Source organism: Salmo salar, chromosome 03, assembly GCF_965601325.2.
Source record: "Salmo salar chromosome 03, fSalSal1, whole genome shotgun sequence".
Lineage (NCBI taxonomy): Eukaryota > Metazoa > Chordata > Actinopteri > Salmoniformes > Salmonidae > Salmo > Salmo salar.
Window position 1 is genome coordinate 57,870,752 of NC_138293.1, and position 13,644 is coordinate 57,884,395.

The following is a 13,644-nucleotide window of genomic DNA, read 5'->3' on the forward strand; positions in this document are numbered from 1 at the left end:
GGTTGTTTTCACAGCTTTCTGTTTCCTTACAATCGGTCAAACGTAGCATTTTCTCCCCCGGTCCGTAAAAGGTTCTGCTCCGCGAAAGAATCCGAGATGACCGAGAACTTTACCAACGTCAACTAGATTGAAGCGTTCACTCTTATCGATTTGTGACATTCTGGTGAGCAAGGGTTTATTTAGTACTCTAGGGCAGCATACTGTATAATGACAGAAGAGAAGCAGCGTGTATCTAATTATAGACAAGCTGACTAACAGCCTACCAAAAATGTTGGAAATTATGAGCAGAAACATGTCTAAATAATGCAACAAAAAAATCCTGCACCCTATGTCAAAAGAACAATCTGCCGTCTCGGACTGTAGCCCACGGCACATTTGATATGTTAGCGGGTTAGGGTCGGGTGCAGGCCTCTTTCACTTTATCACATATAGTCAGGTGGTTGCAGATGGGTTAGCAATTGCCGGCTGGTGCGGGTGAACAAATGGCGCACCACGTGTGTGTCCATACAAAAATGAACACCTGGGACCCTGTCCACAACTGGAGTGACTCCATCCCTCCTTTTAATGTGGGGCCTTCCACCCCCCCACCTGACCACTCATCATATGGTAGCAGCAGTACAGATGATGGGTTCAGATTAGCACAGTGGAAGTTGACCCTCTCATGCATGTCAAATAAACATACCCCTCCAGAATGTTCTAGAATCTATTCACTACTTAAGCCATCTCCCCACTCAACCAGCAACATGGGGGAGCAAGCAGCCTTAGGAAAACAACTCACAAAAGAGCATTTCTGAAAAGTGCTTCCAGAAATGGCTTGAGAGAAAATCAAATGACTTAGGCCTTCCCGTCCCCCTCTTTCACTCTTTCTCTCCCTTACATTTTCCCTCAAAATGTTGTGAGGAGATATGCCCTAATCTGCATTGCTGTTCAACATTCCCCACCTAGCAATCATGCAGAACCATCCAATTGGTTGCCTTGACTGTCATTCGGCTTCGATTGGTTGTCAGTGTTATCCTGTCCAGTAAGATGTGGTTGGCCAGATGGGGGACAACTTGTTTCCTCACACCTCTCCCCTCCCCCCTACTGCAGCAGCTCCACGTCCCAGCTTGTCCCAGCCCATCCATGGCCGTCACACGCAAGGCATTTTGAGTAAAACATTATCACAAGATTAGGACGAATATAACATATGCCTCTCCTCCCCTCGTCAGTTCGTAGCAGCTGCCCTTATTTTTAAGGTGTTTCTATTTGCATTTTCAGTTTCTTTTTAGGAGCTTCTTGCCTTTCTGCTTGCTAGCGCTGTTGCTTAAAATAGTGCAGCTGTTAAGTAATATTGAATGGAGTGTCATTCAGGGACACAGGTCAATATTTCCTCATTTACTTGGTACTGTTAATAAAACACCCTCCCTGTTGAGAAACATTCAGTATTGCAAAAAAATTTTTTGAGTCAAGTTGAAAAAGGAATTTTACACCCAGGAAGTGGGAATAGTTTGAATGCCTGATTTACTGGGTCAAATAGCCCAGTAAATGCTTTGCATTTATCTTGAAGATGAAACATGGACATTGTTTTTGCATTCTAATAAAGTCGTAGGCTACACGTTTGCGTAAGACAAGCCTACGTGATTCTCTACATTATTGCATCGCTTTACATTATTGCATTCTTTGTAGACAAATGTTATAAAGCTGAGCATAACGCTGCCTTTTAGTGATAAAAAAAAAATAATCTAATCTAATAGGAAATGATGGAGCATGTAGCCTATCCTTTTACGCAGCTACACAGTGTAACCTAACACCTGTGCCATCCATCACCACACCCTTTGGATCTGCAGTGTTACAGCACGGCACCCTTTTAGAACATAACACTCAAGTCTGCTCTCTCGCTCTGTGTTCTCAGAAAATGAATAGTGATTTCATGTCGTGTCAGCCTGACCTGTGTGTGTTCATGACCTGAACATTTCTTAGAAATATTACTCACAGATTTTTCTATTGAGCAGTTATGTTAGAATCATGCTAGTATAATTTGCACTTGCAAAGCCAGCCAGCCACCTGCATATTTTTCCTTCCACCATTATGATTTACCTGTCTTCTCCTCAGTCTATACCCTCCCTTGTTCTTGAATTACATTAGCCAGGCAGCCTGCCAACATATAACCAAATTACACATTGAAATGGTGAGCATAGTTTGGCTATGGGGTCTAAAAAGCCCATCTGAGCTTCAGGAAAATACTTTGAAAATTACCCCTGGTAGGGTACTTTTCCCATCACTCTGCTCCTTCCTTCTTTTTTTTAAAAATCCTGTTAACCTACCCGATCGGCTGCTGAAATCCCCCTTGTCTGGATGCGTTTTGGTAGGCCTTTGCTCCAGCTAGGGCTCTGACCTACATTTGGTGAGATCAGCTGTTCCCTCCTGTGTCCCACGCAGACATAAATTAAGCTGCATAGCTCCTCTCAATGTAGTACTGCTGGTAAATTAACCCCCCGCTTCACTCTCTATCCTCCAGCTATGGTTTCATCTACGCACCTGCTCCTCTGTGCTCCAGAAACATGTAATTGATGTCGGAGTTCATATGTATAAAAGCTTCACTGTCTGTCAGCAACCGGATTTCTTGCAGAGTAGTAATGTGGCATTAGGGCCAGATCATTATGACTACTATGGGCAAATTTGAAGAGTTACATGGAATGCTCTTGGTTTGGATGACAGTGAATGATGATTTATCAAGTGTGAACGTTGGAAATGGCTCATGGATGTTGTGCTGTGTTTTTAATGTAGATCTCTTGACTCCCCCTCTCTCCTAGGCTGTCCTCTGGCGAGGCGGTAGGTGGGTGGTGTGGAGCTGGCCTCGGCACCGGGAGAGGCCCCCTCGCCCGCCCCCTCCCTGTGCTGCATGGCTGCGATGGCGCCCGCTCTAACCGACGCGCCGGCCGAAGCTCACCGCATCCGCTTCAAACTGGCTCCGCCCTCCTCCAACCTCTCCCCGAGCGGCGTGGAGAGCAGCGGCGGCACCAGTCACATCCTCGTCTCCAGCAACGGCGCCGTCAAGCGCAAGGCCTCTGAAGAGCGCGGTCCCCACGGGGGGTCCATCACAGGTAAGGGGAGGGAGGAGTCGCCGCGAGGCAACGAGGCTCCTTCCACACCTCTTGGGAAACTACAGCCTCTGGTGGCGTCGTACCTGTGCTCGGACGTGACGTCCGTTCCCTCTACTAATGAGTCACTGACGCTGCAAGGCGTCCTGCTACAGAAACACGGCCTTCTGCCCAGCTTCCTGCCCAGGAAACATAAGACACTGGAGTTCTCAGAGGAGCAGCTGAAGAGCATCATGAGTAACAGCAGAGGAGGTGGTCCCCCTGCCCTGTCAAGCTCGCCGCCACCGGTCAACGGCGTGGCCAAGAAGTTGGCCAAAAACGGGGCGGACCGCGACCGGGACAGTATGACAGCGGTCAATGGAGGTAATAACAGGCCTCCTGCTGGACATGGACTGGACTCCCCGGTGCACCAGCCCCAACCCCACACAGCTGCCTCTAGAGGAAACTCTCCTCTCAACGGGGGAGGGCAGCACCAGCAGCCCACAGGACTGTCCTACAACCCTGCTGGAAACCCTGAACAGCCAGCACCCCCCGCAGCCTCCACCAACACCCCCATGGACTGCCCCGACAGCAAACCCTCAGAACGGCCACCATCGCTGGTCACGGACACATCATCCCTTTCCCCAACGGACCGACAGACCTCTCTGGGTCTGGGCAGCCTTGGAGTGGATGTTAAGGAGCGGACTCAGCAGAGCCAGAGCCGGCAGGGCGAGATCGAGGGGCGTCTGCGGCGCCTGAGGAAGCGCCTCCAGGTGGTTCAGGCCAAGCAGGTGGAGCACCATGTCCAGCAGCAGCTGGGGGGGCTCCTGGAGAGCACCCTGGGACCACTGGATGCCCTCCGACCTGGCGGGAGACGAGGAGGCCAGGACGCCCCCCTCACCCCACAGGAGAGGGAGGGGCTTGGGCGATTCCTGAAGGACGGCTCTGTACCGGCGGAGCTGGAGCGCCTGTCTCTTAGCGGAACCACCAACCTGAGGTCCACGGAGAGTGCCTTCGACTCGGACGCCACGGAGAGCAGCTCCGGAGGAGAGACGGACGTGGAAGAGGACGAGCTCACCAGGGTGGACATCGAGCAGCGACACATCTCTCTGTAAGTACCTGGAGAAAAGGAAAATGTGTTTTTTCCCCCCCCCCTGTTTAACAGACAATTTAATTGGATAAGAAAGAGTGGAATGTGCCTTTTGGAATGAAGTAATGTTGACTAAATTGGCATTTAGGATGGGGAGAAAGAGAGGGAGTCGGAGACTGAAGTAGAGGAAAATACAAAGATGCTTGAGTGAGTGAAAGGGGGGGACTCCATCCTGGCTTGGCTTGTTGGGTTGTTAGCCACTGGGGATCTGTAGTCTCGTTTTAGCAGAGAAACACTGCCAGTTTCAGGGTTCATCTCCGGTTACCACTCTCTGCTGCTGAAAGGAAGCATAATCCAGGTCCACTTATGTTACATACAAGCGTGTGCCCGCGCGCTACGTCTTCCTGGTCCTGTGTTCATGAGGATGTGGCTTGCATCCTCGTGGAAGGTGACCCTGATGAAGTGATGGGTAATGAAAGTGAATAAAAAATAACTGTTTTAATAGAAGGCTCTTCTGTTCTGATGGTGCGGTGCCGTCCTCTGCTTCAAACACACTTTCATGTCTTCAGGGATAAGCCTGGGTCTAAGAAACCACCGTTTTCAAAGAAGTGAAGGCAGAGATATCCGGAAGAAGCTATCTTGCCCCCAGGTTAGGTTAATTCCAGTGCGGTTGTTATCCTATGTCCGATATTGCTGATCTTTTGCTAGTTGACTCCATAAATGTGATCATCGCAGGAGTCGATTTTAATCCAGAGATGGATGAAATAATGTGGGAGTGTGTGGACAATCCACCCTGAAGTATTCAGTATTGGTCCTACCTTGTTTCATGTTACCTTAACTTTTGAATAGTGTTGGCTAGCTGTTGCTGGTTATGCTAGATGTTCCTATTCAGTTGGATTGGCCTTTTCTTTATGATCCTCGGTTGAGTAACATGTGGGCACTACGTTTGGCTCTTTTTATACTCAGCCCTGCGGCTTTCCTCTGATTCCAGCTCCACAAGGCCCACTGGTTATTGTGTGTAGTGCGTGGCCCATGGGCACTAACCAATCTATATAGTGCACTACTTTGGACCAGGGCCCATATGGCTGGGATCAAAAGTAGTGCACTATGTAGCGGATAAGGAGCTATTTGGGACTCAGCGTGAGCCTGACTGTGGGTCAGAGTCACAGAGGCCTTGTTTGAATGTTGTGAACTAAAGCTAAAGACGGACCGGCGGTATGAGGGATAACCTACATTCGGGCATGATGAAAGCAGTTGGTCGGTCACATGGCGAATTGCGTAAGACCAAATAGGCTTACTTCCAGCCAGATTATAGTGAGAGAGAGCATGATGACACAGCTGCTGTTTTTTACAGTCTCTGTTTGACTGTCCGTGTGGGAGAAGAAAATAGGGGCGCCTGCACCTTTAAGAAGTGACAGGGCGCTCCTCTTACGGAGAGAGGGGGGGGGGGGGGCACTGTTTTCTTTCTTGGGCATGACTCATCCACTTCTGTAACATTCTACATGATGAACAGAGAACATATTTGCAAACACTTTAACTCACCACACAGACCTATTCCTGCTTTTCATAGTTTAGGTTGGCAGCTTGTTGATGGTACCACCTTGGTGTGTGTCTGGATGTCTGTTGTGTCTTGTGTAAAGAAAGCTTGTTATTTCTAGACCAGTTGAAGTCACTATGGTGGTGCTGATGCAACCACTGTAAGGTCATTTTAACATTTGGCTCTGAGCAACCCCCTGAGGTTTGATTTGTGTGATCTGTCTGTCTATCTGCACGCCGTGTTTGTCCTGACACACACGTAAATACACTAGGGGTGTAGTGGTGTACCAAACCCACGGTTCAGTGCGTTTTGTGGTTAAGGTACAGGAGGAAAATTAAAAGCCAACAGTTAATAGGTAAGTTTGTTTATTTGGCTAAATACAGAAAATTTAAAAGCACCCTATTTGTGGCCTAAGTCCAGTTTCTGTGACATCATTTACAATGTTCCTGGTATTGTCTGTTGTGACAGCGGTTGTTATGTTGGGCCTCTCAAGTAGAGGTCTAAAAACTTGGACCTGTTCTGAAATGGACCTGGGGCTTTCCCACCCGGACAAAAATGCATAAATCCGTTTTTCAATATAGAGACCCGAACCAACCCGAGGACCACCAGTTGCGTATAGACATGGTCGGATCCAAGTTCGGGAAGCAGCAGAGAAGTCCATTTGTAAGCTACTTTATTAACCAGAGCTTATACAGCGGGAGAGACGGTGGAGGACGGGCCTTGCGTGTGTGAGAGACCGTCATAGTTGTCATAGTTAGGTTATATATCATCCAATATGATATAAAAGTGTGCTGTGTCTTTAAGACCCATGATGTCATACACACTGTCATTTCGAGGCTCAAGCAAAGATGATATTGAGAGGCTTGAGGCGGGGCCCATAGGAGGAAGAAAATGAACCGTTTTTGGTGACAATCCGTGTTGAAATCAGCAATATATTTGCTTTATGGTTTGTATATTATCAAAAACAAGGTACTAGGGCAGTGAATTGATGTTAGCTTCAGTTGAAAGCTACTAAGGAAAGCTAGCCTACAAAGCTGGAAGCTACCGGTATCATCTTGCATTGTGAAGTGTTGTAATGGTTATATATTTGTGAACAGTAATTAACGGTTTCAGAATGTCTACATACCGTGTTGCATTATTCAATTGTGTTAACTTCTTTGCAGCATAAGTGGGGGTGCAGCCCAGCTAGCAATGGAGCAGGCGCGGTGCTCTCGCACTATAAGGGGACATCGGCTGTGCTGATAGACAGACGTGGTTCTCTCTCAATCAGTAGATGACACGAGACACATTTGACAAAGTACCGAAAGTAACAATTCTAGTTCCAGACAGTTTTTCATGTTCTAGTATCAAAAAGGTTCTGCCGTTTCGGTATACAGTGCAACGCTAACACTCCGGCGGGGGTGTTAACGCCTTGTGAAAATCTAAAAGCAGGGAAATTGTCTTGTTTTGATTTGCTCTCATTTTACAACCCAATAATTGTCTTTGACACAGAATGACCGTTCTGCTTTTGATGTCTGTGTGTCACATGATGAGTAGGGTCTCTGTGTACGAGTCTGCTTGTTTGTGTGTGGCCTTTTTGTACATGTCATAGTGACACAACAAAGCTTATGTAAACATTAGCATCATTGAGGGTTCTATTGGAGGGCTTGATGGTTGGTTGGCAGGGCCTAAACATTTTTTTGTATGCCAGCCACTGTGGGAGGTTAATAAAAATAAAATAAAAAATGTAATCTACAAGCCACTCATTTTTATTTTTTGGTATTTTTTTTACCAGCCAAAATATTTGTTTTGCCTTAGTTACACAGAGAAAAACGGATGAGCATGCTTAGTAATGTTTCTAAAACAAGTAATGTATTACTAGTAAGAAGTAATGTGGTATGTTGCTCAATTTAATGAAATATTCTGTGACCTGAGTATTTTATCAAATGTTTTGCTCCTCCTTTAAGGTTACCTTGGTAACAGGGCCACTCGAGTCATCGCTTGTGCCTGCTACAATGTCACTAGTAGAGGCCAACGATGTCTCTTTTTGTTAGCTGTGGGAGCAAACTCAAACATTGAAAAGCAACCAAGCTTGTGAACAAAACTATGTAAATGGGTAAGAAACACGAGGACAAAGTCTCAGTTTAGAAGTCATTCAAGTAAATTAGACCATTTATTTTGCTACAACGCACAACTCGAACTTGTGCTCATACTTGACTCTGTTACCACGCGCCAACGTGGCTGGTGAATTAGACGTTCTTTCCCGGCAAAGCCAAAATCTACCCGCGTTTGGCATGTAGCCTGTGTTCATTTTAGGCCCTGTTGGTTGGCCTTATATCCTCCATTTGTAATCATTAACCTTTGGCTGCCTTCCAACTGTTTCACTCACTCCCATAACCCACTAGGCCTAAATATGATGCATTCATGAATAAAACGGTTCTATGAACTGTTGATTTCGGTTCTACCTAACTGGGGTTGTTTTTAGATTCATATCTACTCATCCACAGGCTTAATATGTTTGTGAAATACTGTTACGATGAGAATGATGTGCATTCTGGTGACCTTTCTCCTCCCCGTGAACCCCTTTCCCTTGTCAAAACAACCGTCTTGCTCCTGGAGTTATTTTGGGAGGAGCAACAGGAGCATGTTGGCAATGCAGGACAGGTCACAGGTAAGTGTCCTAGTAGGCTCTGGATAGGCCTAGTAGGCTCTGGATAGGCCTAGTAGGCTCTGGATAGGCCTAGTAGGCTCTGGATAGGCCTAGTAGGCTCTGGATAGGCCTAGTAGGCTCTGGATAGGCCTAGTAGGCTCTGGATAGGCCTAGTAGGCCCTGTGCCCTTATCCACAAAGCGTCTGAGTAGCAGTGCTGATCTAGGATCTGTCCCCATCTTATTCATTATGAGCCAAAACTGATATTTGATCAGCACTCCTACTCTAAGATGCTTTATTGATATTGGCTCTCTGATGTTCTGCTCCTTCAGCCTTCGTGCTGCAGTGCACTGACTCATGATGATGAAAGGCCTTTTTCTGGTGCATTCCGCTGTCTGCTCCATTTTGGCCTCTTCCAGAGACTAGTGCCTCCTGTCAGCCCAAGTGGCAGCTCTGTCTCAAATGCCTGAGCCTAGCCAAACCCCCATTATGCAAACCAACTGCCTTTTGATAACAGGATGTTTATTTTTTGTAGTGTTTTTTTTCTTCTCTCTCTACATCTGTGCTCACATCTCACAGGCTCCTCTTCATCTTATGGGGACTCTCCACAAAGCCTCATGTATTATAGTACTGTCGACGTGTCTGCAGCAACTCGTTCTCACATGGTCTCGGTGCAATACTTTCCTTCCTTCAATCCCTTCAAATTCAATATGGAGAACTAGGTCCTTATCCTTCCTCCCACTGATGCTAAACTTGGTGTGAAATACATTTAGTGATGGTGGGCATGTGAATGCGACCTCCTGCAAATTGAGTGTGAGATTCGTTTGTGCCAATACTTTTGTCATCCCAATTTTCTTTTAAGTGCAAAACCGTATTTTATATTCTTCTGCACCAAAACAATGGCAAGGAAATTGGGAGAAAGATTACTTTGAGGTGTGTCAAGGTTTTAAATAAGTAAAGCTCTCAAGCGGTTACCGACCTCTTCCTGAGGTTATTGGTGTGTGAGAGCTTAGTCCTGATTGGTTCTGTCTGTTTTATTGCCATAATTGCAACTGTTTGGGTTTCCTGTCATGTTAGCGTAGCTTCCTTTTTTGCATGGCCGTTTGGCACATAAACCTGTAGCCTAGGCCCACATTAGGCTAGTTAGCATGAGAGGAACTAAGCTCTTAGCCAAACTATGGAAAAACAGGCTTTTTGTGCCCTGTCCTTCAATTATTCTGTGTGCTTCACAGGGCCGTGCCAAGAGTCCTTGTCAATGTGATTTAAGGACCCAAGTTACTCATTTACAAATGGATCCACTACGTCCTTGTTCCTTCCTGCTTGCTGACCTTTCGGTTGGCTTTCCAGTTTAGCCAGTTAGCTCGCAGGATCCTCGAAGCAAGCTGGTTGGTTAGGATTTCTTTTTGTGGGTGGTTTTCATCTTTATATCCGTTGGTCTTTTCTCTCCTTTCTGCCTTCCTTTTGTCTCTTCTTTCCCTGGCTTGTGTTGATACGTTCACCTGGTGTGCCTGTTCATCAGTCTCTCAGCCTGACGCCAGGCTCTTTTGTTAGCCCGTTTTCTAGAAGTTTCCATGCAACGTGTCCTCTCCGCAATCCGCACCACATGTCGCCATATCCTGGGTCCTGTTCAGCTGCACCCCTGGGCAGTGAATGGAAAAAAACCCCACCCGGACTGACTCTAGCTGCTCAGTGCTCAACAGTAATGTGGTGTCTCAAATGGCCCTCGTATGCTCCTCTCGCACACTACAGGTCCATCTGTAATATCCGTAATGACCACTTTAGCTCGCCCCAAAGCAAGTGTACAGAACAATTATTTTCATTTTTCCCTTGTTATAAGTAATACTTTCGTCTGCATATTTTTTTTTTTTCATTATAGATAATCATTCTTATTGTTCATTCTTATCTAACCAGAAGGTTTCCAACAACAATATTGATTTTAAAAAGGCAGTGTTGGGCAGCACATGGTGCATTAGTCTTCTGTTTAATCAGTCTGGAGATTACTAGCACGCTGGATTAGCAGACAGCTACCACCAGCACCACCACTAGATTAATGGGTTGGGATTGAAACGACAACACGCCTGCCTTCTCAGGATGGCTTTCTGGAGCTTATGGTAGGATATGGTTCACCCCCCCCATCAACACCCTGGGGGTTGGATCGTAGTTTTCTCCTCATCAGGGTTGTGTTGATTAGGGCACAACGTAACACCATGTTTTGCAACAGAAAACGAACCTGTGTTTATTATTGGACAAGTCCAGGTAGTCCCTTCCACTTTTACTACTTCCATTTAGTGCCGAAAAGGACACAACCCAGCTGAAGTGTTCAACTGATGTTACTGCAAGGCTGTGCCAATGAATCTGATCAAGTTTAGGCATATCCCAGGGCCAGAGGACAGGATGCTGGTGCCCTCCGTTGCCACCAGATAGATCAATATAACTGGTTTGGGAATTTTATATTGAGCTCTACTAAAACAATCGCAGCACATTGATTGAATATTTCGCAAGGGCAACCACCACAAAAATTGTTTCGTTTAAATGGGCCGGAGGGCCTCGTCCCTTTTTTTTACAGGTACAAGACAAGCCTGAAGTGGCATTGAAATGTCTTGTTCTTGGCTCGTTAATGTTTCCTATGATTCATTGAAATGGGAGCTGCTATGTGACACACCCACTGCATGGCTGCACAACACAATGACAATGGGAAGCAATAGCTACAGAGTGAAATGATGGTGGTCTTAGGACTCCTTCTTACTCAAATGCAATCACATTTATGCTTAAAGCCCTTTTTTACATCTGCAGTAGTCACAAAGTTTGTCGGTATGGGGGTCAAGTCGTCCATTCGGTGTGTTTTGCAGTCACTCTGGCACACTGTCTGCAGTAGTGCTGTCCAGAGTCATTCACACTCTGCGATAGCAGGACATACCATACAACTACTAGTTCACCACCACCCCAAACCTCTCTGCCTGTGGTGGTGTGACTGCAGTGATTTAATGCATTGTCATTCTCTCTCTCTCACTCTCTCTCACTCACTCACTCCACTGTGTTTGCTCTTCGCCAATGGAGTCAAGAGAACCGCTCTGGCTCAGAGCTTCCCCTCTAAAGATCACTGAGGTTCTCTTAGGCTGGTTTTCTGTGTTAAATCCTAGGACCAATACCATTGAAAGATAGATGGGGTACAGACAGTCATGTTCATTAGTGGTTTCAGGGGATGGTAGGCTACTAGGCTTAGACCGTATTCTCAGATGAAGGGGAGGAGTCTCGTTTTCCATAATGTTCTACATTTCCATAATATCGTTTATATAGTCTGATGATATAACATCAGTTTTATTTACATTCCAGGGGGACTGAAAAACATGTTAACAAGAGGTGCCTTTTTATGTGCTTTTTTTTTGTCTGATTGAATTGTTTGTGCAGTAGACAGAGTAGGCCTACATTTGGTGCTCTCTTTCGAAACCTGTGAGAAGGTGGCACTGTTAGAGCAGTGTTTCAGACCATGAGACATCCCGACAATTGACAGTGGTGTAAAAGTACTTACGCCAAACAACTACTTAAGTAGTACTTACCTGTACTTTATATTTGACCACTTTTACTTCACTACGTTCCTAATGAAAATAATTTACTTTTACTCCATTTTTCCCTGACACCCAAAAGTACTTGTTACATTTTGATTGCTTAGTTGGACAGAAAATGGTCCAATTCACACACTTACCAAGAGAACATCCCTGGTCATCCGTACTGCCTCTGATCTGGCGGACTCACTAAACACAAATGCTTTGTTTGTAAATGATTTCAGTGTTGGAGTGTTCCCATGGCTATGAGTAAATTAAAAAAAATGTCCTAATAGAAGGAATTTGAAATGATTAATACTTTTTGATATGTAAGTATATTTTAGCAATAACATTTACTTTTGATACTTGCGTGTATTTAAAGCTAAATACTTTTAGACTCAATTAGTATTTTACTGGGTGACTCACTTTCACTTGAGTCATTTTCTATTAAGTTATCTGTTACTTTTACTCAAGTATGACAACGGGGTACTTTTTCCACCACTGAAAATTGTTCTTCTCACGAAAACGTGTGTAGCGTCCGAACGGTTTGCGCTACAAACGAGTGACCATGGAAAGGGGGAGACTCAAACACGATGGTGTTCTCCGTTTTGCTCTACGACCCCCATAAGTGTCACAGGCCTCGTCTGAAGGTAACCCATACAAACGAAGGGAAGTATGAAGGCAGTTTTGTGCCAACAAAAATAAGGGGTAATATTTGGCATACTCAGCATACATACGCTGAGTATACCAAATATTAGGAACACCTTCCTAATAACGAGTTCCCTCTTTTGCCCTCAGAACAGCCTCACTACTTCATCAGGGCATGGACTCTACAAGATTTTGAAAGCGTTCCACAGGGATGCTGACCCTTGTTGACTCCAATGCTTCCCACAGTTGTGTCAAGTTGGCTGAATGTCCTTTGGGTGGTGGACCATTCCTGATACACAGGAAACTGTTGAGCATGAAAAACCCAGCTGCATTGCAGTTTTGACACAAACTGGTGCGCCTGGCGCCACCTACTACCATACCCCATTTTAAAGGCACTTAAATCTTTTGTCTTGCCCATTCACCCTCTGAATGGTACACATACGCAATCAATGCCTCAATTGTCTCAAGGCTTAGAAATCCTTCTTTAACCTCTCTAGGCTAGGCGGGACGAATTCGTCCCACCTACGTAACAGCCACGGCTATCCTGTGGCGCGATTTTCAAAACCTTAAAAATCCTATTACTTCAATTTCTCAAACATATGACTATTTTACAGCCATTTAAAGATAAGACTCTCGTTAATCTAACCACACTGTCCGATTTCAAAAAGGCTTTACAACGAAAGCAAAACATTAGATTATGTCAGCAGAGTACCAAGCCAGAAATAATCAGACACCCATTTTTCAAGCCAGCATATAATGTCACCAAAATCCAGAAGACAGCTAAATGCAGCACTCACCTTTGATGATCTTCATCAGATGACAACCCTAGGACATTATGTTATACAATACATGCATGTTTTGTTCAATCAAGTTCATATTTATATCAAAAACCAGCTTTTTACATTAGCATGTGACGTTCAGAACTAGCATACCCCCCGCAAACTTCCGGGGAATTCGCTAACATTTTACTAAATTACTCACGATAAACGTTCACAAAAAGCATAACAATTATTTTAAGAATTATAGATACAGACCTCCTCTATGCACTCGATATGTCCGATTTTAAAATAGCTTTTTGGTGAAAGCACATTTTGCAATATTCTAAGTACATAGCCCAGGCATCACGGGCTCGCTATTTAG

At 45.3% G+C, this 13,644-nt stretch overlaps 1 protein-coding gene across 5 annotated transcripts in view; it reads left to right on the forward strand.

Annotated features, from left to right (window-relative positions):
• The window catches only part of LOC106600871 (KAT8 regulatory NSL complex subunit 1), an 85,359-nt gene that overhangs the window by 28,761 nt on the left and 42,954 nt on the right, over positions 1-13,644 (forward strand). For all 5 annotated transcript variants that reach the window (XM_045714965.2, XM_014192607.3, XM_045714966.2 and 2 more), the window contains one exon: positions 2,793-4,170. In XM_045714965.2, the coding sequence (XP_045570921.1) occupies positions 2,882-4,170 (1,289 nt within the window). In that variant the 5' untranslated portion in view covers positions 2,793-2,881. The remainder of the gene's footprint in view (positions 1-2,792; positions 4,171-13,644) is intronic.